Raw genomic sequence first — 26,968 nt, 5'->3', positions numbered from 1 at the left:
ACGTACTTCTCAGAAACCCATTTTTCTCTCAAACATCTCCATAGCTCTTGTCCAGGAACCGTGTTGTATGCCTTCTTAAGATCTATAAATACCAAATTTAGTTCTCTTTCCCTCTCGTCATATTTTTATATCAATGCAAACAAGGCATCCGTTTTTCTTTTCCCTGTCATAAACCCATACTCTTCTTCTCCTATCTATGTCTCTCTCGTTAATCTTCCCTCTACAGTTCTCTCCCAAATTTTCATTGTGTGCGACATTAACTTGATCCCTCTATGGATCCTACAGTGTTGATTGTCCCCTTTATCTCAATACAGTAGTACCATCATGCTCTCATGTCATTCATTTACTCATTCACCCACATACCTTACTCATCATTTGCGATAACACATCAACCATTTCCCTTCCTAGCGCCTTCCAAAACTCCACAGGTATCAAGTCGTACTATCTAATTATTCTTAATCTCATGTAAAGCATCTACAACTTAATTTCCCCTTTATCCCCGCTAATACATTCTCATTTGGGGTCTTGCATTCTCGGTCTCTCCTTCGGTGTTGTTCATTTAGCAACTTTCTAAAGTACTCATACCATCTTTACTTTATTTCAACATCGGATATTAACCTCTTCCATCCGCTTTCTTAATCTGTTGCACGTTAGTCAAGTTTCTTTGAAGACGATCTTTCATTAGCAGTAGCTACAGCACGCTATACTGTCTTCTTTACTACTTTATATGCATCCTTATATTCTTCTCTTTTAGACCTGTTATATCTCGTTCTAGCCTCTTTCTTCTCTTTGACCTTCTATTGCCCTTTATCGTTCCACCATTAAGTTTCCTTGTCCCTAGGAGGCCCTTTACCAGATGTTTTTAAGTACTTTCTTCCCATAACGTGTAATATTGGCTTCTCACTAGTCATTTACTGTATAGTTTTCCTTAAACTCTTCTATCACCCTACTCTAAAAGACTTTTGCAAAATCCTTATTCTTCAACTTTAACCAGTTTACGTTCTGATGCTTTACTTGCTTTTCTTTACACCTCATCTTTATCTCGTCTGTGTTAAATGTTCACCTCTTTTAGATGACTTCGGCCATACAGCATAAAATCTATCTGACTTTCCCTTCTTCCGCTATTGATCTTTAATATTTATAAGGGATGTATTAATCACAGCTAAATTCCATGCCACTACAAAGTCAATCGCAGTATTTCCTTTATTATTCCTTATTCCCATCACCCAATCTGCATGAAATCTTCCTGTTAATAAAACGCTTTTCGTCTACTGGAGCATCTTGCAGTCAAGGGCATTCCAAAATTATTCCTTTTCCTGTTCTTAACACTTAACCTGTAAAACGTTGGCACATATGATGTTAACGTTGTTATCGCCTGTACTTAGTTGGACACTCATTCTTCTATCACTTAATATCCACTCTATTATTTCTACTATGACTTCTTCGCAGTACTGTATATTAACTTGCATCCATCTTCAAGATTTTTTAATTAATTACCTCTTTGAGTTTTTATACTCAAAGTATACCAAGCCTTTTCCACCTTTCGCAGGGGTCAGGCAAGGCTGCAACTCCGCTTCGCTTACAGGGAACGCCCCAGCCTCTAAACTTCCGTCTTCTTTCTTTTCATGATTTTAGCGAGGTGTTTTAATACCAAAAGCCTTCCGTAATGCAAACCCTCCTTCATCTGCGCTTGGCATCGGCACTGGTAGTTACTGAATTACTTAATCCACCCACAGGTAAAGTTAGGTCCTTTTTTCTGCTGTTGAATGTATCAGTTTACTGAATCATTTTTGTCATCCAAGATTTGGCGTATAATTATCCTTTCTCGTACTTACTAACAACAAAGTTTGATATTTCAAGAGTAAATAGGTTTTAAATTAGAGAGCACGAGACATTATTTTTAACATACTCTGCATTAAAAGGCAACCGAGAAAGCCATATATATCAAAAATTTATTGAATTCGTGTAAATTGTACCTAAATACTAAAGATATAACATTTAGTTATAATCTTATCAGACACCTAGATAATTTAATGTTCTTAAAAAAGCACGGTTCTTTACTTATTTTTATAACCTACAATACTTTATTTTCAATTAATCTTTCTTATTTGTATGTTTAAGGAAAACTTTATTCATCTTTTGGAAACAATTAAACGTGATTTTGAGAAACATGGATGGATATTAAGTATCACTGTTCATCCAGTAATTGAACAGCATGGTTACGACGCTAAAGAAATCAGCAGGTAAAGCATTTGTTATCTTAATTGCGGTTAAATGGTCTGAATGTTTGATTTAATCGAGTGCAAAAAGATATTAAACTAATATATAATTATTGAATAAGCAGGCAGAACAATACAAACGAGTACTGAAGTACAATACTAGCAGTTTTAAAGAAAAGAAAGGACCCAAACTGACATAAAAATTACCAACCAATATAATATTTTCTGCTTCCTTTTTCTTCAGATTAAACGAAACCTTAAGTTACAAGTTACATAGAAAAAAAGTACTACAACAATCAAGATTTAGACCAGGGAAATCAAATTATTCACCAGACAAATTCTTAACTTCATGTATACATAGCGTTGTACGAGGAGGACTTTGCAAAGATCTAGAAAGAACATAGACCTACATATATTCAATAGACTACGTAGGCAACTTGGAGTAGCCATCAAAGCGGCAAACAACGAAACCTTCGAACATTACATTACTAACCTTGCAGAAAATCACCAGACGTTATGGAAGGCGACTAAGAAACCATACACAACTATTCCTCCCATCCGTAAACTAAATGGTAAATGGACCTGTTCCAACAAAGAAAAATCGGACGTCTTTGCTGAACATCTTACATACGTATTTCAAACACAGAGCCAACAAACCCTGATGAAGAAGTGGTAGAACTAATAAGCGCAGCATGTCAAATGTCCCTTCCAATTAAAAGTTTTACTCCTATAGTAGTCAGGTTAACAAAATTATATACCGGATGACGGTATAAAAGTCGGAGATGCCACACTGGACAGAGTAGAGAAACTCGTGTATCTCGGCAGTAATATCAATGAGAGCTGGGATCCAACCGCAGAAATTAAAAGCCGAATAGAACAGCCCGAGCTGCCTTTGTAAAAATGGGAAACGTAATTTGCAGTCACGATCTTAGCATTGACCTTAGAGTTCGAATGACATCTTGCTACATCTTTCCTGTCTTGCTGTATGGAGTGGAAGCGTGGACTCTAACTAAGTCTATCCTTAAACGCTTGACAGCCTTTGATTTGTGAGTATACAGACGACTACTGAAAATAAGCTGGATCGACAGAGTTAGAAATGAGGAGGTCCTTAGACGGCTGAACCAAATAACACAACTGGTCAATATAATAAAGAAACGCAAGCTGGAATACTTCGGTCACATTATGAGATACCCTGAAAAATATGATCTTTTACATCTGATCATTCAGGGAAAGAGCCAAGGTAATCGTGGTCCTGGTAGAAGAAGAACATCATGGCTGAAAAATCTAAGTCAATGGTATGGAAAATCAACTACATCGTTATTTAGAGCTGCTGTCAATAAAGTCACGATAGCGAATATGGTAGCCAACATGATATCCCACGATCGATAACGGTCATGGAACTAGAAGAAGAAGTAGTCAGGAAAGAAATAAACAAACTCAACTCACGCACCAGGTTATGATTTAATTTTGGCACAAGTACTAAAACACCTTTCTCGCAAGACCATTACTTTGCTAACAGTATATTTAACCTCATGCTAACTTATCATACTTTCCAAAAATATGGAAATTTGCTGAAATCATTATGATCCTCAAGCCAGGAAAAGAGCCCAATAAAGTAACATTTTATTGATCCATCAGCTAACTCTCAACCGTAAGCAAAGTTTTTGAAAGATTGCTGCTACAAAGGAGATACGCAGATCATGAATTCCTAACATTACTTCCAAAACATCAGTTTGGTTTTCGGGAAAATCACTCCTACCTAACAAATTCATCGAATGATAAATGAAATATCAAAAAGTCTTAAAGAAAATGAATACTGCTATGCTGTATTTCTAGACATCTCACAAGCATTTGACAAAGTCTGGTCTGGCACAGAGGTCTGCTTTACAAGGTAAAAATAGCACTATCCAGTAACTATTTCATCCTACTTAAATCCCACACATCAAATAGATATTTCTCTGTAAAATTCAAAGACCAACAATCCAACCTCTGTCCTATCAACTCCGGAGTCCCGCAGGGTAGTGTTCTAAGGCCGCTGCTTTGTCCCTCTACACAGCCGATATACCACAGACTAATAAACTACAATCGCTTCCTTTACTGACGACGAATCAATACTAGCTGTAAAGAAAGATCCCATACAAGCGTCACAAAACCTGCAACAACATCTGAACATACTCGGTGATTGGTATACGAAATGAAACAAAAGTGAATAAAATAAAATCAACTCAAATAACATTTACCAACCATCACAACATATGCCCACCTGTAAGAATGGAAAATGTAAGAATACCAACAGCAACAGACGCTAGATACCTTGGCCTCCGTCTTGTCCAACGTCTCACTTGGAAGACACATATCCAGACCAAAAGAAGGCAGCTCGACTTAAAATTCCGGCAAATGTATTGGCTTCTTGGACGTAAATCAAAACTTAACATCCAAAACAAAATTCTTGAATATTATCCAAATCCAAATTATTCTTCAAAACGTCGCTAAATATTATCCAAAGATTCCAGTCTAAAGTGCTAAGATCGATAGTGGATGCACCATGGTACGTAAGTAATCAAAAACTTCACTACGACTTAAAGATTCCTTTAATTAGAGAAGAAATCCATCGTGCCACTGAGTCACAAAATAAGCGTACCATTCACCATAAAAATAGCTAGTAAGGGAATTATTCAACAATGGTCCAGCCACAAGAAGACTAGATAGAACCTGGCCCCAAAACCTACTTTAAAACTAATCCAAAATAGAATAAGGTGAGACATCATTGGATGTCTCTCCTTCACGCATTTACTTAATACTCTGATAATGATTGTAAATAAACATAATTATAATAAAAAAAATGTATACATAGAATAAAATGGAAAACATTTAAAAATAACAATAGTCTAGCTACATAGAGTGAATTAAAACAGACTGTTAACAAGACGAAACATCTCCAGAAATCGAAATACGCAATGGAGTACGACAGGGTTGTGTCTTATTACCATTACTATTTAATGCCAATCGACTTGGATAATTGTGTGTATTAAGGTTTCAACATGTTGCCAGAATTATACTAAAAATCAACATGTTGCTTGTTCATTCAAAAAGTTATTTATTACCATTTGCATCAGTGAACGGTAAAGAGGAAAGGACGTTTTCAACAAGCGACAGTTTTAGCGACATGTTAGACAGATATCAGTTAAAAAGACCGTTCCTTTAAGAGATCGTTACCCCAATACCTATTCCTTCAACGTGTACGGCGTATCCAAAATCTCCTGTTTTTTCGACTTTGCACGCTAAAACTACACCAGTGGCATCATTTTCGCTGGATATATTGAAATATAGACTGAGCTATAAAAATGTTGCAGTCTGCAGTCCGAATGAGAACGTTTCTACGTTCAACATAAAAGTTATTACCATTTCATTAACAACATGTTGTCATTAAGTTTCAGCAACATATTACTGAGCGAGTGCCAACCTAATATACAGGTTTCTAACAAACAGATAGTACTGTAAAAATATTTCATAAAGTGTTAGTCAGAATCAATATTTTTGGAAAATTAAGCAGTGGGGGATCAGACCAGTCAAACAAAGGCAAACAAAGAGATACTATGTGTTTGGGAAAGAAAAATCTCAAGGAAGATCTTTGGCCCTGTGCTGAATGAAGCATCAGGACAACATAGGATAAGAACTAACAAAGAGCTCGAAGAACTTTACCTAGACGCCAACATCATAAAAGAAATAAAGTCCAGAAGACTCCAATGAGCAGGACACATCAGAAGACATTCTGATGAACGAACAGTAAGACTGGTGTGGAAAGAAGTCCCAACTGGAAGGTGACCACGTGGACCACGCGTCTCCGGTGGCGAGATAATATAGCAGGGGACCTAAGCACTATGGGCGTGGAGAATTGGATGGAGGTTGCTCAAGACAGAAAACAGTGGAGGCATGTTGTCGAGTCGACTAAAACCGATGAAGGGTTGTAACGCTACGGAGGATGGAGGATGGGACCAGACTAGACGTTTTGAGAGTCACTGCTAGTGAGATTTGGTATTTTACATTATACGATAAGATGCATCTATCTAACTTCAGTAGAAAAGTACACGAATTTACGAAACGTACCAAGCAGAAAATTAATCAACGCCACGATTTTTTTGGGGCCAAATGCTTCTTCTTTTTTTTCTTTTTATGTAGACAGGACTCTGTCTGTTTTTCAATGTGCCTCTAGTTGTCGTTCCATCGTTTTCGTGGTCTTCCTACTGATTGTCTTCCTATTGGGGAACCGTTTCTTGCCGTCTTTACTACTCTATTTGTTGTCATTCGGCTTATATGATCGTTCCATTCTACTCTTCTTGTTCCATTTCTTAACCAGTTGTTGATGTTCTCCACCTTGCATCTACGTCGTATATCTGTACTTTTAGCTCTCTCTCATAGTGTCTTGAATTTTTTTAAGTGGGGCCAAATGCAAAGACAAATATCAGTGCCGTAAATTCAAAGTGGCCACTATGGACGTAATAAGAACTAGATTGTCGCAGGGAAAATTAACCAAATAAGGGGGACCTTAGATACGAATTAGACTATAAATACAATTGCGACACTATACAGAACATGGAACATGTACTATTCTGCCCAAACTTCCTTAGTAAATAAAATATCAATGACCAACGGCTTACGAAAAAATCTTTATACTTAGGATCAGTACTGAGTGTAATTTTTTCGACATAATAATACGTTTTGACCAAAATGCAAATGATATTAAAGAAAATCACGTAACTCTGCATACTCCATAGAAGTGCCTGTTTAACTTGCGTCATTAGCAACTATTAGGATGGGCTCAGTCACTCACTCTATGTTGTATTTAGTAAACTTAGCTTGTTTTATTACAACTTATAATTATCTTTTTAGGATAGTAGATTGGGTCACTATTAAAACTTACGACTTCTATGGAAGCTGGAGCCTCTACACTGGAAACCATAACTCTTTATATCCTTCCTCCAAAGAGAATGGCTGGGAGAAGCAACGTTACAACCTTGATGCAGTTGCCAAAACCTGGCTTAAGGCAGGTCTCTCTAAGAACAAACTTGTTTTAGGTGTTGCATTTTCAGGAGTAGGATTTTCTCTGAAAGATAAAACGGAAACAGGTGTGCATGCTCCAATAAATAAGGCACCTTCATTTGGAGAAATAAGATACTATCAGGTAAGAAATGTAATTTCAATAAAAAAATTTTAAATCTCTAATGTTCACTTGGCATGCTTGCTCTGTACTTTTCTGTACAATGCTGTTATAGTACTACCAAATAACCGTTTGAAAATTCCCTAACAACAGTTTAACAGTCATTCAATTATTATTTGGCTTATACATTCATCTTTTTAACAAATAAAAATTAAATAAATAAAATAAATGTTATAGACATCTTGTTTTTTGCCCTACTAAATTTTACCCTTTTTATTTTTTTTTATTTTTTTTAACATCCCATTTATTTACAATCTCTAATAAGGATTACAGTTAGGCTTCTGTTTGCCTGGGGCTTCATAAGGTTCTTCGCTAGCCTGTTGGGGTGGTTTTGCAGTCGTCTGTCACCATTTCCACCACTCATTTCTGACACTTTCCTAATTACACTTGATACAGAATCGTTGTTATCCTGATTAAGATGATAATTAATAATATTCATTAGTATCTGCTTCTCTGCAAGTTTCAGAGCTTTTCCACGTTTCCATTGAACAATTTCCTCCATTTTGTGGTAATAATACGGCGTCAAATACTTATAACAATAGCCAAAAACAGAAAATAACAATAATTGCCAACAGCAAATCACAACAATAGCCACCAACAAATAATAACAATAACAAAACAGTAACAGTACATCCAAGATGGTAAAAATAATCGTAACTCGAATATGTTTACGCGCTTCGAAGAACAAATAAAGATTAATTAAGGCCCTGGATGTATCAAGCTTTTAAACATATTCTGTACAAGAATTATTCTAATTGCTTCTTAATTAATGAATAACTTAAAAGAAAATATTTGCAGTTGATATCAACCAAAATTACAAATTCCTTACACATTATGGCAGTAATTAGCACTGCAGGGACATTAAACTTTGAAACAAATGTTTATTTAATGTACAATTTATTATACTACTGCTACTAATAAAAGATAAAAGTTAATAAGTTACTATTAGAAACAAATAATGTATAGTATTATGTAAAATTATTAGCAAAAGATATTGGTAAATTACACAAAATTGTACGTGAGGACTTGTTGAGAACTCCTGGTTTATTCCGTTTATTTTGAAAGATAGACAATAGTGAACGCCATCGCTCACTGCATAAAACTGGCAACGTCTTGGCGAAATTCCCATAAGGTTAGCATTGCATATCTTACCCTGTACAGACTAGTCACTTTGAGACAAAGTATAGATACTTTGATTTTCTGAATAATAATTTGCCATTACTACTGCAAAATTGTCCACTTAATATTCGATATAGAATGTGATTTTTAGGAGACGGTGCTTCAGTTTATCACACTGTCCTTATTCACAATCATGTAAATAATAAATTTCCTGCGAGGTGGATACACATAGGATGACTAACTGTTTGGCCACCGCGATCACCGGAATTGTCAAAAATTGATTTTTTTTGAAGCTTTTAATAATAATATTGACTTATAAATTTTAAGAAATGTAGTCCGATCATTTTAGGACAGAGGTTTATTCCTAAAAATACGCTTAAAATCGGAATATACAGACTATTTTTTTTGCATTTCTACTATACCAAACCTTTTTTTATTCAATTACGTATATTTATTTTTCAAATTTAAATACATATTTTTTTATTTTTCCAAGTGGACAGAAAATGACTTTTTCTCTCTTGACATTTTTTTTGAAAAGTGTTTCCTTTTTGAGTTATTTGCAATTTTTTGTTGAAAAATGCCCTAATTATTGATTTTTGGTATTTTTTTTTTTACAAAACTACTAAATGAATTACAATTATACGTGAAGGTTTATAATCTTTAAACCTTCGCGTATAAGTAAGGCTATTTTGACAAGGATAAGTGGTTTCTATCTTGCTAAAAACATAGTTTTAAATTTAAACAAAGATTTTAACAGTAGATTAAATAGAGACCGTACATGCGTATATAGTGTGTCCGTAAAGTATGGAATAAATTCGATATTTCCTAAATGAAAAGCCTTTTTAAAAAAATCTAAAACACGTCGATTTTTAAATGTAATGTTCTACATTTTACAATAAAGTTTCATTATACAAGGTAATACACATTCCAGTGATGACGTCATCGGCTCTTTTTTAAACGTAACGCCCTGTATTTTAGGACATTTTTAGATCGATAAAAATGAGCTGATTTCAAAAAAGTATAATACTTGGGTCTAATGGATATAATTTGAAAGATATGCGCTTAGAAAACAAATTATTTATTATCAATTGTAAAAAAGTAGCCTACTTCTAGTTTTTGGTAAACTGTAATTATTTTTAGTAACGTTCATTAACAATTAAGTAGTACAATAATTGTATTAATTTGTGAATGATTGAAGTAAGATTGAAAAGAAATTTCGAGAAACTGGTTGAAAATGCACGCAAATCAGGTCGTCCCTCTGTAAATTACGTTACAACATTAGATGTTCTACTTGCTTTTGAAGAAGATGCGCACACTTCTGTTCGCAAGGTTAGTAGTGATCTCGACGTTTGCCAAACAGCGGTACACAAAGTACGTAAAAGTAAGTAAAGTAAGTAAAATGCACAGTTGTACAGGAATCAAACGAGGATGATCCAGATAAAGGAATACAATTTTGCGAAATAATGATGGATAACAGCCACCGAAACCCTCTCTTGGTTCAAAATATTATTTTTTCTGAAGACATTCTACATTCAAATTAAATGGCGAGGTCAACCGTCAGAATTATAGATACTGGGCAAAAGAAAACTCCAACTGGATGCGGAAACATCATCCACAATACCCGCAAAAGGTAAACGTATGGGCTGGCATTGTAAGAAATAAAATTATTGGACCCTACTATTTCGAAGGTAATTTAAACGGGCCAGCATACCTTCAGTTTTTAAGTGGGTATCTCGTACCTACTTTAGTTAATTTATTCCCCACTACAATTAATCTTGGAGGTTTTGATAAAAGTTTGTGGTTTCAACAGGATGGTTCGCCTCCTCATTATGCTTTAGATGTTCGAAGGTACCTCAACGAAATTTTTCCGAACAGGTGGATTGGAAGACGTGGACATATTGAATGGCCAGCGAGGTCGCCAGATCTCATTCCTTTGGATTATTTTAGGTGGGGTCATTTAAAGAATGTTGTTTATAAAACGAAATCTGCAAACATTGGAGACTTAAAAACAAGAATTCGTAAAGAAATAAACAATATTTCTCAAGAAAGCATAAACAAAGTTCTACAAGAATTTGTATAACGTTTGGGTTACTGTCAAATACAACAAGGACTACAATTCGAACATTTAAGATTAAGTCGTGTATTAATTACTGAATTACTTTCAAGTTATTTATTATAATTTATTTATAATTTATTAATATTATAAATCAAAAAAAATTAATTTTCTAATCGCATATCTTTCAAATTATATCCGTTAGACCCCCAGTATTATACTTTTTTGAAATCAGCTCATTTTTATCGATCTAAAAATGTACTAAAATATAGGGTGTTACATTTAAAAAGGTCCGATGACGTCATCACTGTAATGTGTATCACCTTGTATAATGAAATTTTATTGTTAAATGTAGAACATTAAATTTAAAAATCGACGTGTTTTAGATTTTTTTAAAAAGGCTTTTCATTTAGGAAATATCGAATTTATTCCATACTTTACGGATACACTGTATATCATATTACTCGTATATAACAATAGATTGCTCGAAATGCCTATTCGAAATATTTGATTTCATGTTTTGAGCAAGATAGAATCCATATTTATCTTTGTCAAAATATTCTTACTTATCCTAGGGGGTTAAAAGATTATAAAGCTCTTGGAATTTATTCAGTACTTTTTTTAGAAAAAAATCCTAAAAGTCACTAATTAAGGCATTTTTTCTACAAAAAACTGCAAATATCTCGAAAAGGAAGCATTTTCGAAAAATTGATAATATAGAAAAAGTATTTATTTCGATGAGATCCGCATAAAAAAATTTTGCGGTAGAACTGCAAAAAAAACTTGTCAGTTTATACTCTGCTTATAGGGAATTAGGGATAAACCGCTCATGGAATATGGATTACAAGCTTGCAAAAATGTTGGAAACGGACATTTTGAACATTTACTTTAAGACTTATTTCCTCAATAGCACATTAATTAATACATTTATTGCATTTTGTTATGTTATATTTTTTGTTTAGTTATTTATCGAATAAAAATAATTGTGTTAATTATTAAACAAGTCTTAGGTTTCAGTGTATGTTATTTCCTAACGATGTATAAACCACATTTGCTATGATAGAATATTTTTGTAACTTGAATTTTATTTATTTCAGATTTGCACAAAATACGCCGATTTTACAAAAGTGTGGGATGACGAAACAAAGACACCATATTCGTATAACGACACATTTTGGATTGGCTTTAACGATCCCCAGGCAGTGCGACTTAAAGTTAGTAATCAAATAAATTGTCTGTCAGGTATAAAAAAATTGTTAGGTATAAAGAGTCAGCACAGATTTTACTGTTCAGATCGGTTCATGACACTTTGATAAGAATATATCCCATTAAGTATTTATCGACAACATTGATAAATACGGGAGATGCGCGGTGTTTACGTTTAGAAGGAGAAGAACACAGTCAGAAAAAAATATAAAGTGAAATCAAAATTTTTATCTATATTTTCAGATTACCGTTTTTTTTTAAGTTACTTTATCTTAACATTTATCCTTGTCTTTACCTTTTGTCGTCGCCAATTTTCACTGATTTGGTCACATGAACAAGAATAGTCCCTTCTTTTAAACGCCGTCCAATACTTTTGCACGGTGTTGGATCTAGAAATTATTTTACAATTCACATATTATGCAGACGCGCTACGTTCAAATACCTTGTTTTAACTTTTTAGAATGAATCCTTATTTTGTATGTTTATTGTAACCTTACATTTGCATTTTAAATTATTTTTAGTCCATTTAATTTAACAAACTTTATTCTTTTAGGGAGAATATATTAAGAATGAACAATTGGCAGGTATAAATGTTTTTTCAATAGACGGCGATGACAATAAAGGAGTGTGTGGGGAGAAATACGTTCTCCTGAAAAATTTAAATACTGGTATGGGTCATAGTTTATCATGGTTGAAAGATAATTGACTGAAATCATAAATAAATTTAAATTTTTGTACTTGTAATCCTTAAATATTTTTCCAATAAAATATTATCTTATGTGTAAACCTTTTTTTTTAATGGAACTACAAATGCGGAAACAAAAGACGGTGGGGCCGATATTGGATTCCTGTCTAAAGTGAATTATCGAGGAATAGGAATAAAATGTAAAATATCAATTTGTATTTGTATTAAACTTTAATATATAACGAAACGGAACATGTAAGTAAAATTTACTTCATTACTATTTTGTGCTCAATTTTTTACTATTGAAAAAACTCAATTTTTTGGTATTTTTATGACTGTAATAATCGCTGCGTCGAAGAACTCATGTTTGTATGACTATATTTGCTATTTGTGAACAAGAATCGGGTACACTATACGGCAGCTCGTGGTCAAGCTATAGAGAAGCACCATTAAATGTACTTATTATACAGTGGGTGGCCAAATTATTAGGGACACTACATATATTTTTGTATGTTCTACTTTAAATGGTTTTTTTTACCAAAAAAATTGGTGTTCATATCTGTATTATACACTCGTGGACAAAAATATCGAATATTTTGAAAAATTTCCAAATTTTTGTTTTTTTGAAAATAAATTCTGGTCAATTAAGTCGTTTATCGTAAAGGAAAGTTTATTTAATAATGTTTAATGAAGAATTTTAAGTTTTTATGCGGAGAAAATTGCGAAAAAAAATAATGCTTAATGTTAGGTAAATGAGATTATTTTACTCTAAACTTAAATGCCAATTTAAATTGCTTAAACAAGTCTTTTTAACTGAAACAAGTGCATGATCAGTAACGAGTATTTTCTCTTCTAGCTCTTATTACTGCTTGCATCCTTCTTGGTATGCTTCCGAAAAAGTTTTGGACATATCCTTAGGAAATTGCATTCCAATGATCCTGTGCGGCAAGCCAAATCTGCTCTATCGTATTTGAAACAGGGTTTCTTTGTTGTATGCGGCATTTGAACTGATACCACATGTACTCCACGGGATTTAAATGTGGACTAAAGGGTGGCTAATCCAATCTTCGAATTTGGACCTAATCAAGATAATTAATTACTATGTCAGCGGTATGTGGTCGAGCATTATCGTGCATTTACATGACTCTATCATATCCAATGTAACCAACATATGACAAAACATGATCTTGCAGGATATTTTGAACGTAAGAGTCACCAGTCATCCGTCAAATCACTTCCACAAGTGCGGTGCGTCCCTCCCAACTAATACCTCCCCAAAGCATTATGCCACCACCTCCAAAACTAACGGTCTGGGTAAGATTGCAGGTGGCGAATCGTTCTCCAATTCTTCTGTAGACGTGGTTTCGACCATCTGGTTTCCATAATAGGATTCTGGACTCATCAGTAAAAAGAACACTTTTTCAGTTGTCGATATTCCACTAAATATGTGTTCTTGCAAATTCTAAACGACGAGCTTTGTGATTTTGGAGAAGACGTGGAACTTTGGCAGGACGTCTAGACTTTTAGTTTACTTCTTTTAATCTTCGTCTAACTGTTTGTTAACTTACATTAACTTGATAAACTGCGTTAGGCTTTCACGGCCATCGTCTAACCTGTTAAACTGTTTGTTCGGGCTGTTAGGCCGTTGTCTTCTGAGATTAGTTCTCGACTTTTCGCCAACACTAGGGGTTGGCATCTTCTGGAGATGTTACTGCTTCGCTTGTAACCTGAAACTGACCAGTCAGTTGTCAGTTTCAGTCAACAGGAAGGACCTCTAGCAATTTTAAATGGACGCCGCTTCGAGGTGGCAAATTATAACGATTACAATAACTAGTTGTAACTATTGAAATAATTATTAGAAATACAAAAATGGTTATGAGACTTTTCTAAAATAAAAAGACAAAAATGATTTAGAGAAATAAATCAAACATTTGACAAAATCAAACAAATCACAAAAAGTTGTGGAAACCTGGATTTCACAAAAAAAATTGCACTAACACTTCTGGGGTTAAACTGGAATTATACTGGAATTTCTGCTATGCACGACAAAAAGGACTGCTTCAAATGGTCTGGAAAGACGACCAGAGACAAATAAAGCTGAGGTTGAAACAAAATCAGCGGCACATTGGACACACCCTATAAGCAGCTTTTTACAACACTGGAACCATTAAACTGATTAAACTGCTACTTTACAAAACTTGAACCATTGCACATAATAACATAACACGTACTGCACAATTAACTGCAAAGCTGCTAATCTTCCATAACATAAGACGAAAAACAAAGAAACATTTCAAATTTGACGAAAAATTTGGACATAACGCTGAAAGCAGTTGTCCCTGACAACGCCTCAGCGAGAGTAAATAATTATCTTTCCGGCGAAAACTTCTCAGCAATCTAAATGAATGTTTATTTGAAACGCATATTTCGAGCGGTTTTATGATCAAAGAATACCGTAAAATAAACAACTCTAAAAATGGTTTATTTTATTCGGCGACGCTAAGAGGAATTAAAAAAATTACTTCGTCTTTTATTACGTACGAGGGGATTTCAATATATTTCAATATATATTTCAAAGAATTTGCAAATGCTACAATACCCCCACGTAAGAGCGAAAACTGGACAAACAGGAAAAGTTTTCGTTTAGGGCAAACAACATTTAGGTTGGAACAATAGTAGCATTTTCTAGCTATTGCAACAATACATCATGACTTCAGTGAATCAAACAAAACAAAAAAAAAAACAAACAAAAATCATAACCAAAAACTACTTGTCATAACTCTCTATGGTAACAACATAATTATATACATTCAAAATAAAACTGGATGCTCGACTTGATGAATCGGCACCAGGTACAGTTCGTTGACTCTTAAGCACAACGACCAATGACAGATTTCTATAAAAATGGCTCAAGCCTAACCAAAAAGGTGGAACAGACCAGTGTTGAAGTTTCTGGGAGCGAAAATAGGGGTGCTTCCAGCTCAACAAAGGCGGATGGCCAACAACATAGCTTAAACAAGTTTCGCTATGGTTATCCACTAGGTAGATAACCAAAATCAGTTTACTATGACAGTCAACCAATGATTTTTCAACTACTTGTTGATAATTAAACTACACAAACAGAAGAAGAACAGGATGGCCAATAGTTCCACGAGAATATCCTCCGGGATCGATCACAGCGAAAAATGTCCAAGTCAGGAAACTCCCAAAAGGAGAAAAGAAGAACATAAATCCAAAAAGTTAATACACAATCTTGGAAAAGAAGAAAGGAAAGGGGCATATGACACAAACAGTTCAATCTCAAACTAATATTTCCGAAAGAAAACAAAAAAAATCGTAACAGTCTTCCAAAAGAAACAAAAAGTTACGACAGTTCTCAAAAAAAAAACATCACTACAATCTTCCAAAGGGGCAAAAAAATATTACAGTCCATCAACAATAATCAAACTTGTAACTGGGTACACAAATCTTAAACTCAATGGCAAGAAGGGTAAAGAAGAAGAGTATATATACACAAGGCAAAAACTAATGCTTATCTTCCTTAGAAGCTCAACAGGTCACCTGGAGGACGAATCCAAAACTCATCGCCGTAGCCGTTCCTCTCGTGACAACTAATAAGGTCAAAGACACACTTTGGAACGGGAATAAAAGGGCAACATCAAGAAATAAACCTCATCATTTCACGGATAATAATTGGATCCAACATAGTTATCATACAAATCACAAAGAAATGTTTATCATTCTTCAGTAAAACTCAAACAGGGTCACAACATAAGACTGGGAAATTCTTAGTGGGTCATTCAACAACAGTACTAGAACTACTTCTGATGTTTCACGGACGTGGTCTCACAGTCGACATACAAAATGTTTTCACGATAAGCGGCGGCCAGGTACTTTCACTTCAGCATATCAAAGTGTCACAATGGACAATGCAAGTGTTTGTACCTCCGCTTCTGCCAAATCATGAACACTTCATCACAAACACTACATCACATACACCACAACACAAAGGAATGCTATTGAGACTTAGCCAACAGTCTTACATTAACACATAGAAAGGCTTATCCCTTCTATTTGGTCTAATAAACTATATTAGAAGACCACAATAATACCAACTTACAAAAGGGAATGCTGCCGAAACGCAGTCATACTCAAAAGAAATATTCAAGGATACACAAATCCAGGTCACGTGCCTGTACGTCCTAGATGATATTTTAAAAACAAACAATACTCAAACCACAAAGTAATATATTTCAGTACCATTAACACACCTGTACTACAACATCTGACCACACAAAGACACGGAACTAACAGACAGAAGAAACATAACAATACTTCCGCACTATGTCACTAACAAATCGGCTTAGCCATGGACAAGCGAAGTCGTATCATTATTTCCTCCTACTTATACACAAAAAAGAACCAGGGAGAAACACGGGAAGACACGGAACTAACAGAGAAAAGACAAATATGATACGACATACGTTACATCAAGAAAAAATAATGATGATTTAAAAATGTCTCATGAGGAAATTTCTACTAAAACTTGCACATGGTTTGCAGCAAACAAACTAAAAGTTAACTCTGATAAAACGCAAAATTTGGTTAAATCTGTAAGTAATTTACACAATGATCCAGATAACAAAGAGACTGTGAAACTATTGGGAATATCCATACTGGTCGGTTAACTGGTCGGCTCATATCTCACAACTTAAGAAAAAGCTATCAAGTTCATTATTTGTTATTCGCCCACTAGCAAGGGTTGTCAACTTTGAAACATTAAAAATTACATATTTTTCTTTATTCCACTTCAAATTTTTAGAATGCAAAAGAAAGCTGTCAGGATTTTAGCAGGGGTTGGTTATCTAGAACACTGCCAACCTTTCTTTATTAAATTCAAAATTAGGCCACTACCTAGGTACTCTGTTAATATTTTAAGTTCAAACTAAAATTCACAGAAAATGTGCCCATTTAATAAAACAGTCAGATGTCCATGTTCACAATATGCGAAACTGTCACTACCTACGAACAAATCGCTGTAGATTAGGTCTTTCAGAAAAAAATTGTCCTAATTATAACTATTGCAATATTTTGCCAAAAAGGATTAAACAGCTAAACTCTAATAGTTTCGATAAAGTTATAAAAAAAATATCTTCTAAAACATTGTTTTTATTGTCCATCTATTCCGACTTCCATCTTATTGTTTTGATAGACATTTTCAATTGTTTTATAATATCCAGCTTCTTCAAGTAGATCAAACATAGAAACGCGTGTCTATTTTTTCTAATACTTTCTCTGTAAACTGTTTAATAACGAATATTGCATATGTACACGATCATCTTCCATTAAGCAAACCTTGTTCCTCATCTGCTAAGTTTATGAGCTGATTTGTTCGTTTTTGAATTTAAAATTCAATTATTAAAATCAATACAACTAAGGGACTTTTGAGATTTGCCACTATTGCCGCCGATGAGCGATTTGTTCTAACATCCTGGAATGCACCAAAAAAACTACTTTGTCAAGTAACGTATAAGCAAACATGAATTTTTTAATATGACTCTGAAACCAAGTGACAATCCATGCAGAGGGAGATTACCAATTCTGTTAATTTTCTGTTTTAAATTAATCAGTAATATGATTTTTTCCTTTCGGTAAACCCAATTCGAATAAAAATAGACAGTTACCAAGAATATCAAATGGAAATTTAAAAAAAAACATTTTATATAAAGCCGAATTAGTTAACATTAATTATATTTAATTGTTTTTCATCTTCATACTATGTATTTAATCGAGATCGCTATAAACCGGTTATGGTATTGAAAAACAAAAATAACTGAAATTAACCTGTACCTTTAGCCTTGGGAATTCCCAATTACAGGTGAAGAATATCGTGAAATTTCAAATTACATTAATATAGTACATTGTTAGACACAAGATATTACAGTATATACAGTTTTGTGATATGATTGTGACATTATGAGAGTTAAGGGTGTTTTACTGTGTTTTATTTTTGTAGGTTAGTTCCACAGTTAAATAATAATTACGCGGAAACATTTTAAATGTACGGTAATTTGCGTTTTTTCTCTGCTTTGCATGAGTTAAATATTTATTAATAGTTTTAAATCAACTTCTTCTCTGGCCTTTAAATTTTTAATTACATTTTTAAACTCACAAAGAAAGATGAAACAGTATTAGTGGTCTCAGTTCAAATGTTTATCTATCCAAATATTCTCTTTGGCTGTTTTTTTACTCTACTTGGTGTTTCGTACGCTTTATAGAGTATTAATTGCAAATAATATCTTTCTGACATAATGGGAATTAAAAATATTTAAACATTAAAAAAATGTTTACTCTTAAGATATTAAATATTAAACCGAAATTTTTGGAAATAAAGATAATTAATTTTAGGGGGCTTTAATCCCAAATAATACATATTAAAAAAATATTTGATTTCAGGTAAATTTTACACATAATTCCTTATAACTCTGAACTGAAATAATAAAAATGCACATAATTTCTAATCGATGGTAACTTTATTACCGACAAGATTACTTTATTACTTATTTATTATTTACAAGATTATTACTTTTAGACCAGGCGGGATCTGTAGAAATTCAGACCATAATGGACATTTTCCATAGGAAGCTATTTTTTTGCTGGAATCCCTTCAGAATGTGCCCAATATCGATAATCACGATATGCGCCAGTCGCAAACCCTGTGCTAAATTTTTTATTTAACAAAATCTGAAAACAATTGAAAATTTCTCATTTTTTTGCTCCTATTTTCGTTTATAATTCGGAAAATATTGATCCTAGAGAAAAAATTATAAGAAGTTAAAAGTTTCGTTATTCAATTTTACATAATATTTAGTTAGCTAGAAATTGGAAATTTAATGTTTATTGTTGAAAAAATAGCAATAATTGGAAAAAAAGTACAAAAAAATGAAGTTATTCCTTTAAATGTTTTCGACTTTCTAAACTTGACTTATAAGCTCCATGTTCCGCGTAGAAAAACTTTTTAATATGTTTAAAACGTGTGCTAAATTTTGTTAAGATCGGTCGGATAGGTTTTGCATAATAATTTTGCAATCCAGCCTACTGGAAAAAAATCGCAAATTTTAAAATTTATAGTAGGCCCTAAATAAGGCTCTCAGATAGTTGCAAATTTTTTTATATATAAAGGAAGGCTCAAACTTTCAAACGCTTTTTGTAAAATTCAAATCGATTCACTAGGAGAGCCTAGAAATTTTTTAAAAGTTTTAAACATTTTTTTAGGCTTATAAACAAATTGAATAACTTTACGAGCTTTAAACATATCAATTTCAAAATTTATACACTTAAAGAACATTAAAAAACGCTTCTTTAAAAAAAAGGTACATTCGGCTTACTCCGTCCACAAAAATTATTGAAGATTGAGTCAAAATAGAGTTTATTTATGAAAAAAAAAAAATTTTTGTTCGCCTTTGTTTCAACAATTTAAATTATTTATTAACAATATTTGTTTACTAAAAGTAACAATTTACTTCAATGTATAAATTGCAAGCTCAAAAAAAATGCATGAAGAAAAAATGCAATTACTTGTTTAACATACAATTGTTTATTGCAAATTTCCCAATTTGCAATTAAAAATGATATTTGAAAATATGGTATTTGAAATCCTTGTCGTCCGAGATATCGATTCAAAAAAAAAAGAGCAAAATTGGTTAACAAGAAGCCGAGATAATGCAATTTTCAGCGCGCGCCATGATTTTGAACTCGCCGATTTTAATGTTCTTTAAGTGTATAAATTTTGAAATTGATATGTTTAAAGCTCGTAGAGTTATTCAATTTGTTTATAAGCCTAATATATATAAAAAATGTTTAAAACTTTAAAAAAATTTCTAGGCTCTCCTAGTAAACCGATTTGAATTTTACAAAAAGCGTTTGAAAGTTTGAGCCTTCCTTTATGTGTAAAAAAATTTACAACTATTTGAGGGCCTTATTTAGTGCCTACTATAAATTTGAAAATTTGCGATGATTTTTTTCCAGTAGGCTGGGTTGCAAAATTATTATGCAAAACCTATCAGACCGATCTTAACAAAATTTAGCATACGTTTTAAACATATTAAAAGGTTTTTCTAGGCGGAATATGGAGCTTGTAAGTCAAGTTTAGAAAGTCGAAAACATTTAAAGGAATAACTTTTTTTTGTACTTTTTTTCCAATTATTGCTATTTTTTCAACAATAAACATTAAATTTTTAATTTCTAGCTAACTATTATGTAAAATTGAATAACGAAACTTTTAACTTCTTATAATTTTTTCTCTAGGATCAATATTTTCCGAATTATAAACGAAAGTAGGAGCAAAAACATGAAAAATTTTCAATTGTTTTCAGATTTTGTTAAATAAAAAAATTTAGCACAGGGTTTGCGACTGGCGCATATCGTGATTATCGATATTGGGCACATCCTGAAGGGATTCCAGCACAAAAATAGCTTCATATGGAAAATGTCCAATCCAAAACAGATCCCGCCTAGACTATTTGTTGATTCGCTTGTATTCTATTGGGCTTGTTTTATGTTTTCGTCTTACGTCCATGAGGTCCATGATCTCTTGCATTATCCATTCTTGTTTTTTGTTGTATTTTATGAACCCGATGTCTTCTTCTTGTATCTTTGTTATTTGTGTTTTTAGAGCAGTCCATGTTACTTCAATGTCTGTTTGTACCAAGTTTTCGATCGTTTTTATTTCTTCCTCAAGCTTGATACTTATTTCTTTTTTCTGTTCAGGGTTCTTCAGTTGTGACATGTCTATTTTCTTGTCACTGTTTTCTTTTTGACTTTGAGGAATGAACTTGAGATTATGAAAACAATTTAAAACGTCACTCAAAACAATAAGATTGTTCTGAAGCTATTTTCTTGTGGCATTTTAAATTAATTTATATTTAAATGGGAATAAGCCACAATTAAAGGTTAAAATACGTTTATTGACGTTTCAATTTCCACTTCGGAAATCGTTCTCAAAATACAAACATTAGTAAATTGTAAATTTAATAGGCAATGGTAAGAGACAGGGGGGGACTAAGCTCTATGCTATTTAATTTAATCATAGATGAAGTCATAAAGAGCGTCAATAAAGGAAGAGGATACAGAATGGGGAGCAATGAAATCAAAATTCTCTATTACGCAATATTGATAGCCTTTAAAGTCTAGTTCACAGATTTAATAAAAAAGAGCAAAAGGATTAAATATGATGATTTTAACTTAGAAAACTAGAACTATAAAGAACCATTAAGACGTAAACTTCACTGGAGTTAGTATTGAATAAGTACAAGAGTTAGCATTGTAGAAATAAAATGTATTACTATTCTGATGATAACACAACAACTAATAGAAATGGCGTTACAATTATTATTAGGAAAGAATGGGATGGTGCGGTTGTAGGATTTCTCCCAATCTCGGATAGAGTAGCTTTGTTGAAAATAGATGCAAGATCAAACAACCTTAATATCTCACAAATTTATGCACCGACATCGGATAGCTTAGAGCAGGAGATTGAACATTTCTATGAAGAATTAAGGAATGCATCGAAAAATATGAAAAAAGAAGTCAGTATAATTATGGGAGACTGTACTGCCAAAATTGGAAAGAGTACAGTAGAAGGCATAATAGGAGAGTATGGATTGGGTATACGGAATGAAAGAGAACGACTGATACAATTTTGTCAAGAAACAGATAATGTAATCATGAACAGCCAATTCAAACTACCAGCTAGAAGGCTATATACCTGGAGGTCTCCCGCCGATAGCCCGCAACAAGTAATTAGAAATCAAATAAATTATTTTCTAATAAATAAAAGGTTTCGTAATACGGTTACTTCAATAAAAACCTATCCTGGAGCAGATACCAACTCCGACCATAACTTGCATAATTGCTTGCTGAACTGAGAGTAAGGATGAAAAAAACTCGAAAGTCGGGCGTTATAAGAACGGTGGACATACAAAAACTGAAACAAAGCAACGTAAAACAACAAATGCAAGAAGAAATAAACACAAAATTTAACGACATTGCAACACATAATAGGAAAGATATAGATACGATGTGGAACGAGATCAAAGATGTATTAGTAACAACAACAAGATACAACATCAAACAGGAGAGACAAATAAAACAACCTTGGATGACACATAAGATTTTAGAGCTTATGGAGCAAAAAAGAGAGTTTAAGAATAAATACTCAGAAAAGTACAAGGAACGCCACAAAAAGGCACTTAAAGAAATAAAATTAGCAAAAGAATCCTGGCTGTTAGAGAAATGCTTAGAAATAGAGATCCTTAACATGATATATTCAATATGCACAGGAAGATCAAAGAAATGGCAGAAATATATAGAACAACAATGCATACTGCACTGTTTGATAAAGATGAAAACATACAATTCAATACGCAAGAAAAACTGGACAGATGGCAGAAATATATATCAGAACTGTTCAGTGACAATCAACACTTGAAGTATATGACAACGTCGAGAATGAACCAACAATAACAGAATCAGAAGTAAGATCTGCTATAAGTCGTCTAAAAAACAACAAAGCGCCAGGACCTGATGGAATATATGCTGAGGTATTGAAATTGATAGAAGATAATCAACTTGACATTATGACAGAATTATTTAACCGTATATATGAAACAAGAACTTTACCAAAAGATTGGTACATGTCCATATTTATAACACTGCCAAAAAAAGCAAATACTAAGAAATGTGAAGAACACCGAATCGTTAGCCTCATGAACCACTCACTCAAAATATTCTTAAACTTCATCCATGCTCGAAATATACAAGAAATTGGAGGGTATTGAATTTGGATTTCGCAGCGGTCTTGGCACAAGAGAAGCACTTTTTAGCATACAAGTACTGATACAACGAGCAAGAGATGTTAATACAGATGGCTTTGCCTGTTTCGTTGACTTCGAAAAGGCATTTGACAAAGTACAGCATGAGAGGCTTATTGAAACTGTGGGAATCGCAAACATCGATGACAAGGATATAAGAAGAATAGCCAATCTCTATAGGAAACAAGTAGCCAAGATTCGAGTAGACAATCAATTATCCGATGAAGTCCCAATATAAAGAGGAGTACGACAAAACCAAGATACAGATGCAAAGTTTATGGCAGACAATGAGGTATTGGATACTACAGAAAAAAATAACATACCTAGGATGCAACATCACAAACAGCTGAGATCACTCATACGAGATTAAATGTAGGATCGAAAAAGCAAGGAGTGCCTTCCAACAGATGAAGAAAGTTCTCTGCAATTTAACCTTGAACTTACATCTCCGACTCAAAATCCTTAATTGTTATGTGTTTTCTGTTCTTATGTATGGATCAGGCATGGACACTCACTGATGCGTCTTGCAGACGGTCGCAGTCTTTCGAGTTGTGGTGCCATCGTCGCATGCTCAGAATATCATATGTATGTCATATAACTAAAGACGCAGTAATGCAACGTTTACAAAAAGAACCTGAAGTCTTTAAATCCATTAAAGAAAGAAAGTTAGCATACTTCGGACATATAGTGAGAAATGAAAATAAATACAGAGTTTTACTATTATTATTAAAAGGGAAAATAGAAGGAAATAGAGGACCAGGACGCCGCCGAATATCCTGGCTTAAGAATTTGAGACAGTGGACAGGTATAACCACCACAGACCTATTTCGAACAGCTGGTAATAAAATACGAAGGGCCATTGTGGTAGCCAACATCATAGAGGATAGGCATTAGCAGAAGAAGAAGAAGAAATAAAATACTCAGAAATTATACTGAGTAGCTATGGATATGTTGAAAAATAAGGAGTTCAAGTACAAAGAGCTAAGAGATTATTAGGTTGCCTTAATAAAACTATATGGCCTATCCAACACTTTAACCGTAAGATGAAATCAAGAATTTAGAAGGCCAGTATAAGACCAATCATGAAGTACGCGATAGAAACAAGACCCGACACAGTCAAAACACAGACAGTATTGGAAACAGCAGAAATGAGAACATTCATAAGAATTACAGGAAACTTGGAGATGAAATAAGGAATGACGAGATTAGAACAAAATGTAATATACAGGGTATAAAGTGGAGTAAGTAAAAAAAATAAAATAATCATATCAATAGACGACTGGCAGACACAAAAGTCGTTAAAATAGCAAGAGATGGAGTGACACTCTTCTACATAGGCAACAACCGGCCAACAAATCAGCCAAATTGTTTATATAAAGGAATAAGAAGAAGAAGAAGTAGGTCGCTGTCCTAATAAAAATCTCCTCTATTTCTTTTTCTGGCCTTTGTCGTTAACTTGTCTATTCTGTTCCAAACCGAGTCTGCGGATAATATTTTTACTTCAATTGGTGGTGGAGTGACAGGCTTACAGGCATTAAAACACTCCTTTCCTGGATTGATACAAGCACTGACGATAGAAGTGATTCCTCAACTACTTCTCTACTCATGCGTCCCCCTTCCACCAATGCAGCAGTTTTTTTCTTTCTATTTAGTATAAACTAAAATTAGTTTATAATCAATACGTAAATTATATATAATTTTTTACGTACTTTCTTATTACTACTTTTAATATCTAATTTAGTTAAAAATAATATGTTTTTAGGTTTAACAACAGCAAAATTTGAAAGGACTTCAAATTCTACCAGTGCTACTGTCAGACAGCGGCAACAAAGCAGGTAAAAAATGAAATACTACGTTGCTAAATTGTATTCTCCATTGTTTTATTAATTTTTTTATCTATCATCTCTTTTCAGTCTTATCTTGAGAAAAATTTAAAAAAAAAGTAAAATTCTCACAAAAAGCTTAATCTACTATCAAACATATCAATGTATTAAACTACAAAACGAATAGCTAAAGACTTAGAAGACGTTTTAAAGAAAAATCTTCTCCACAAATAGCAATTGTAGCTTTGAAAACTGATATTTATTTTATTTTATATCACTCATGATTTTTTTTTCAAGAATACGAAACACATAAACAAGTGAGGTTTTTAAAAAAAATGAACAAGGGTCTTGAATGTAAAGACTAAAAACAAAATATAAACACTGACAAACATTAAAATATTAAAATCTATCTTTACTACTACCATCAACTTGCTCAGTCTTCGCTGCCACTACTTTGATCAGTATAAGCGATCCCGTGTTATCCAAAACGGTCATGTCGTATGGTCATATGGCTGTTTATGGTCGTCTGGCTTTTTAGCGTCTTCATAAAATGTTCTCTTGCTGTGGTCATGTAAAAGAGGAATAAGCTCTTCTAGAATATTCAGTTTTGTCTTCTTAGTGTGTTCTGGTAGACAATATGCGTGGTGCAAGTTTATTTCGTTTTTTATTGGTATTTTTAATGCTACAAGTGATAAACGCCTTAGACTGCTATAGCTATCTTTACGAAGAATGCATCTAAAGAAGAAAATCTTTTTATGTTAATAGCTGGTTTTAGATATTAAAAAAAAATTGTCAATTGCACTTTTTATATCAAAAAGCATTGAACCATCTACTTTGATAAGCCTAAAAAGAGATGGTTTTGCTCTTGCTTGTAAAATGAGGTTATCCCAACCTTCTGGAGTTTCAGCACGTTCGGTTTTCCGCTTTTTTTCTCTTGAGATAAGAGAAATGTTTGTTTTCGATAAACAAAGTGAAGAAAACCAAAGAATTGATTTTTCTTTATGATAACGTCGAGAAACGGTAGAAATGAATAAGCTTCTATAGCCATCGTGAACTGGATACTAGGATGTATACCATTGGAAAGACACCAAAGAATCGTAGAGACGTCAAATATCGTAGCCAATATGTGTGTTTGAGCATTGATGTAGATAGTGCTCGGTTCTCGAAGTCTTCCATAAAGATATTGGCAATTACTGGAGATAGAGGGGATCCCATTGGAGCACCATTTATTTGTCTGTAGAATTAATTTTGGAATATGGAATAAGTGTTAGACATATAATGTTAAATGAGAGATAAGTGGTCTTGCGGGGTACTGTATTTAATTTTTAGAATGTTTTTAGAGTTTCGTATATAAAAATGTTTATAAAGAGTGAAACGATATCGAAACTTACTAGAATGTCTGACGGTAAGATTGGCTCTTGTTCTAAATATATTTGCTTAAGTTGTGGTTTGTTTTTAGAGCTGCTGTTATTCCTTTCTTTTTTATGTGTTTCGCTTTTTTTGTAGATATCATATCTGTATATGTACGTTACCAATTTGTATTTTACATTAATTCACTTCATAGTCATATTGAATTTACAAGAGAAACCAAACAGAATCAATCCATAAATTTTCCAGATTTAAAAATTATCAGACTTGAAAACAAATATGAGTACTCCGTTAACAAAAGTAGCCAAACAGATAAAAGATAGATAAAAGAACAACTTAAGCAAATATATTAAGATCAAGAGCCAAGGAAAAGCACTTAAACAGTGCTCTATATATAAAATAACTT

At 33.3% G+C, this 26,968-nt stretch overlaps 1 protein-coding gene across 1 annotated transcript in view; it reads left to right on the top strand.

Moving 5' to 3' along the window:
- The window catches only part of LOC140442379 (probable chitinase 10), a 163,102-nt gene that overhangs the window by 52,273 nt on the left and 83,861 nt on the right, over positions 1-26,968 (top strand). The window contains exons 13-18 of the mRNA XM_072533453.1: positions 2,122-2,243; positions 7,110-7,401; positions 11,707-11,823; positions 12,369-12,518; positions 18,462-18,516; positions 25,134-25,206. Of these exons, the coding sequence (XP_072389554.1) occupies positions 2,122-2,243; positions 7,110-7,401; positions 11,707-11,823; positions 12,369-12,518; positions 18,462-18,516; positions 25,134-25,206 (809 nt within the window). The remainder of the gene's footprint in view (positions 1-2,121; positions 2,244-7,109; positions 7,402-11,706; positions 11,824-12,368; positions 12,519-18,461; positions 18,517-25,133; positions 25,207-26,968) is intronic.

Source organism: Diabrotica undecimpunctata, chromosome 5, assembly GCF_040954645.1.
Source record: "Diabrotica undecimpunctata isolate CICGRU chromosome 5, icDiaUnde3, whole genome shotgun sequence".
NCBI lineage: Eukaryota > Metazoa > Arthropoda > Insecta > Coleoptera > Chrysomelidae > Diabrotica > Diabrotica undecimpunctata.
This window is presented reverse-complemented; position numbering and strand designations above follow the sequence as displayed.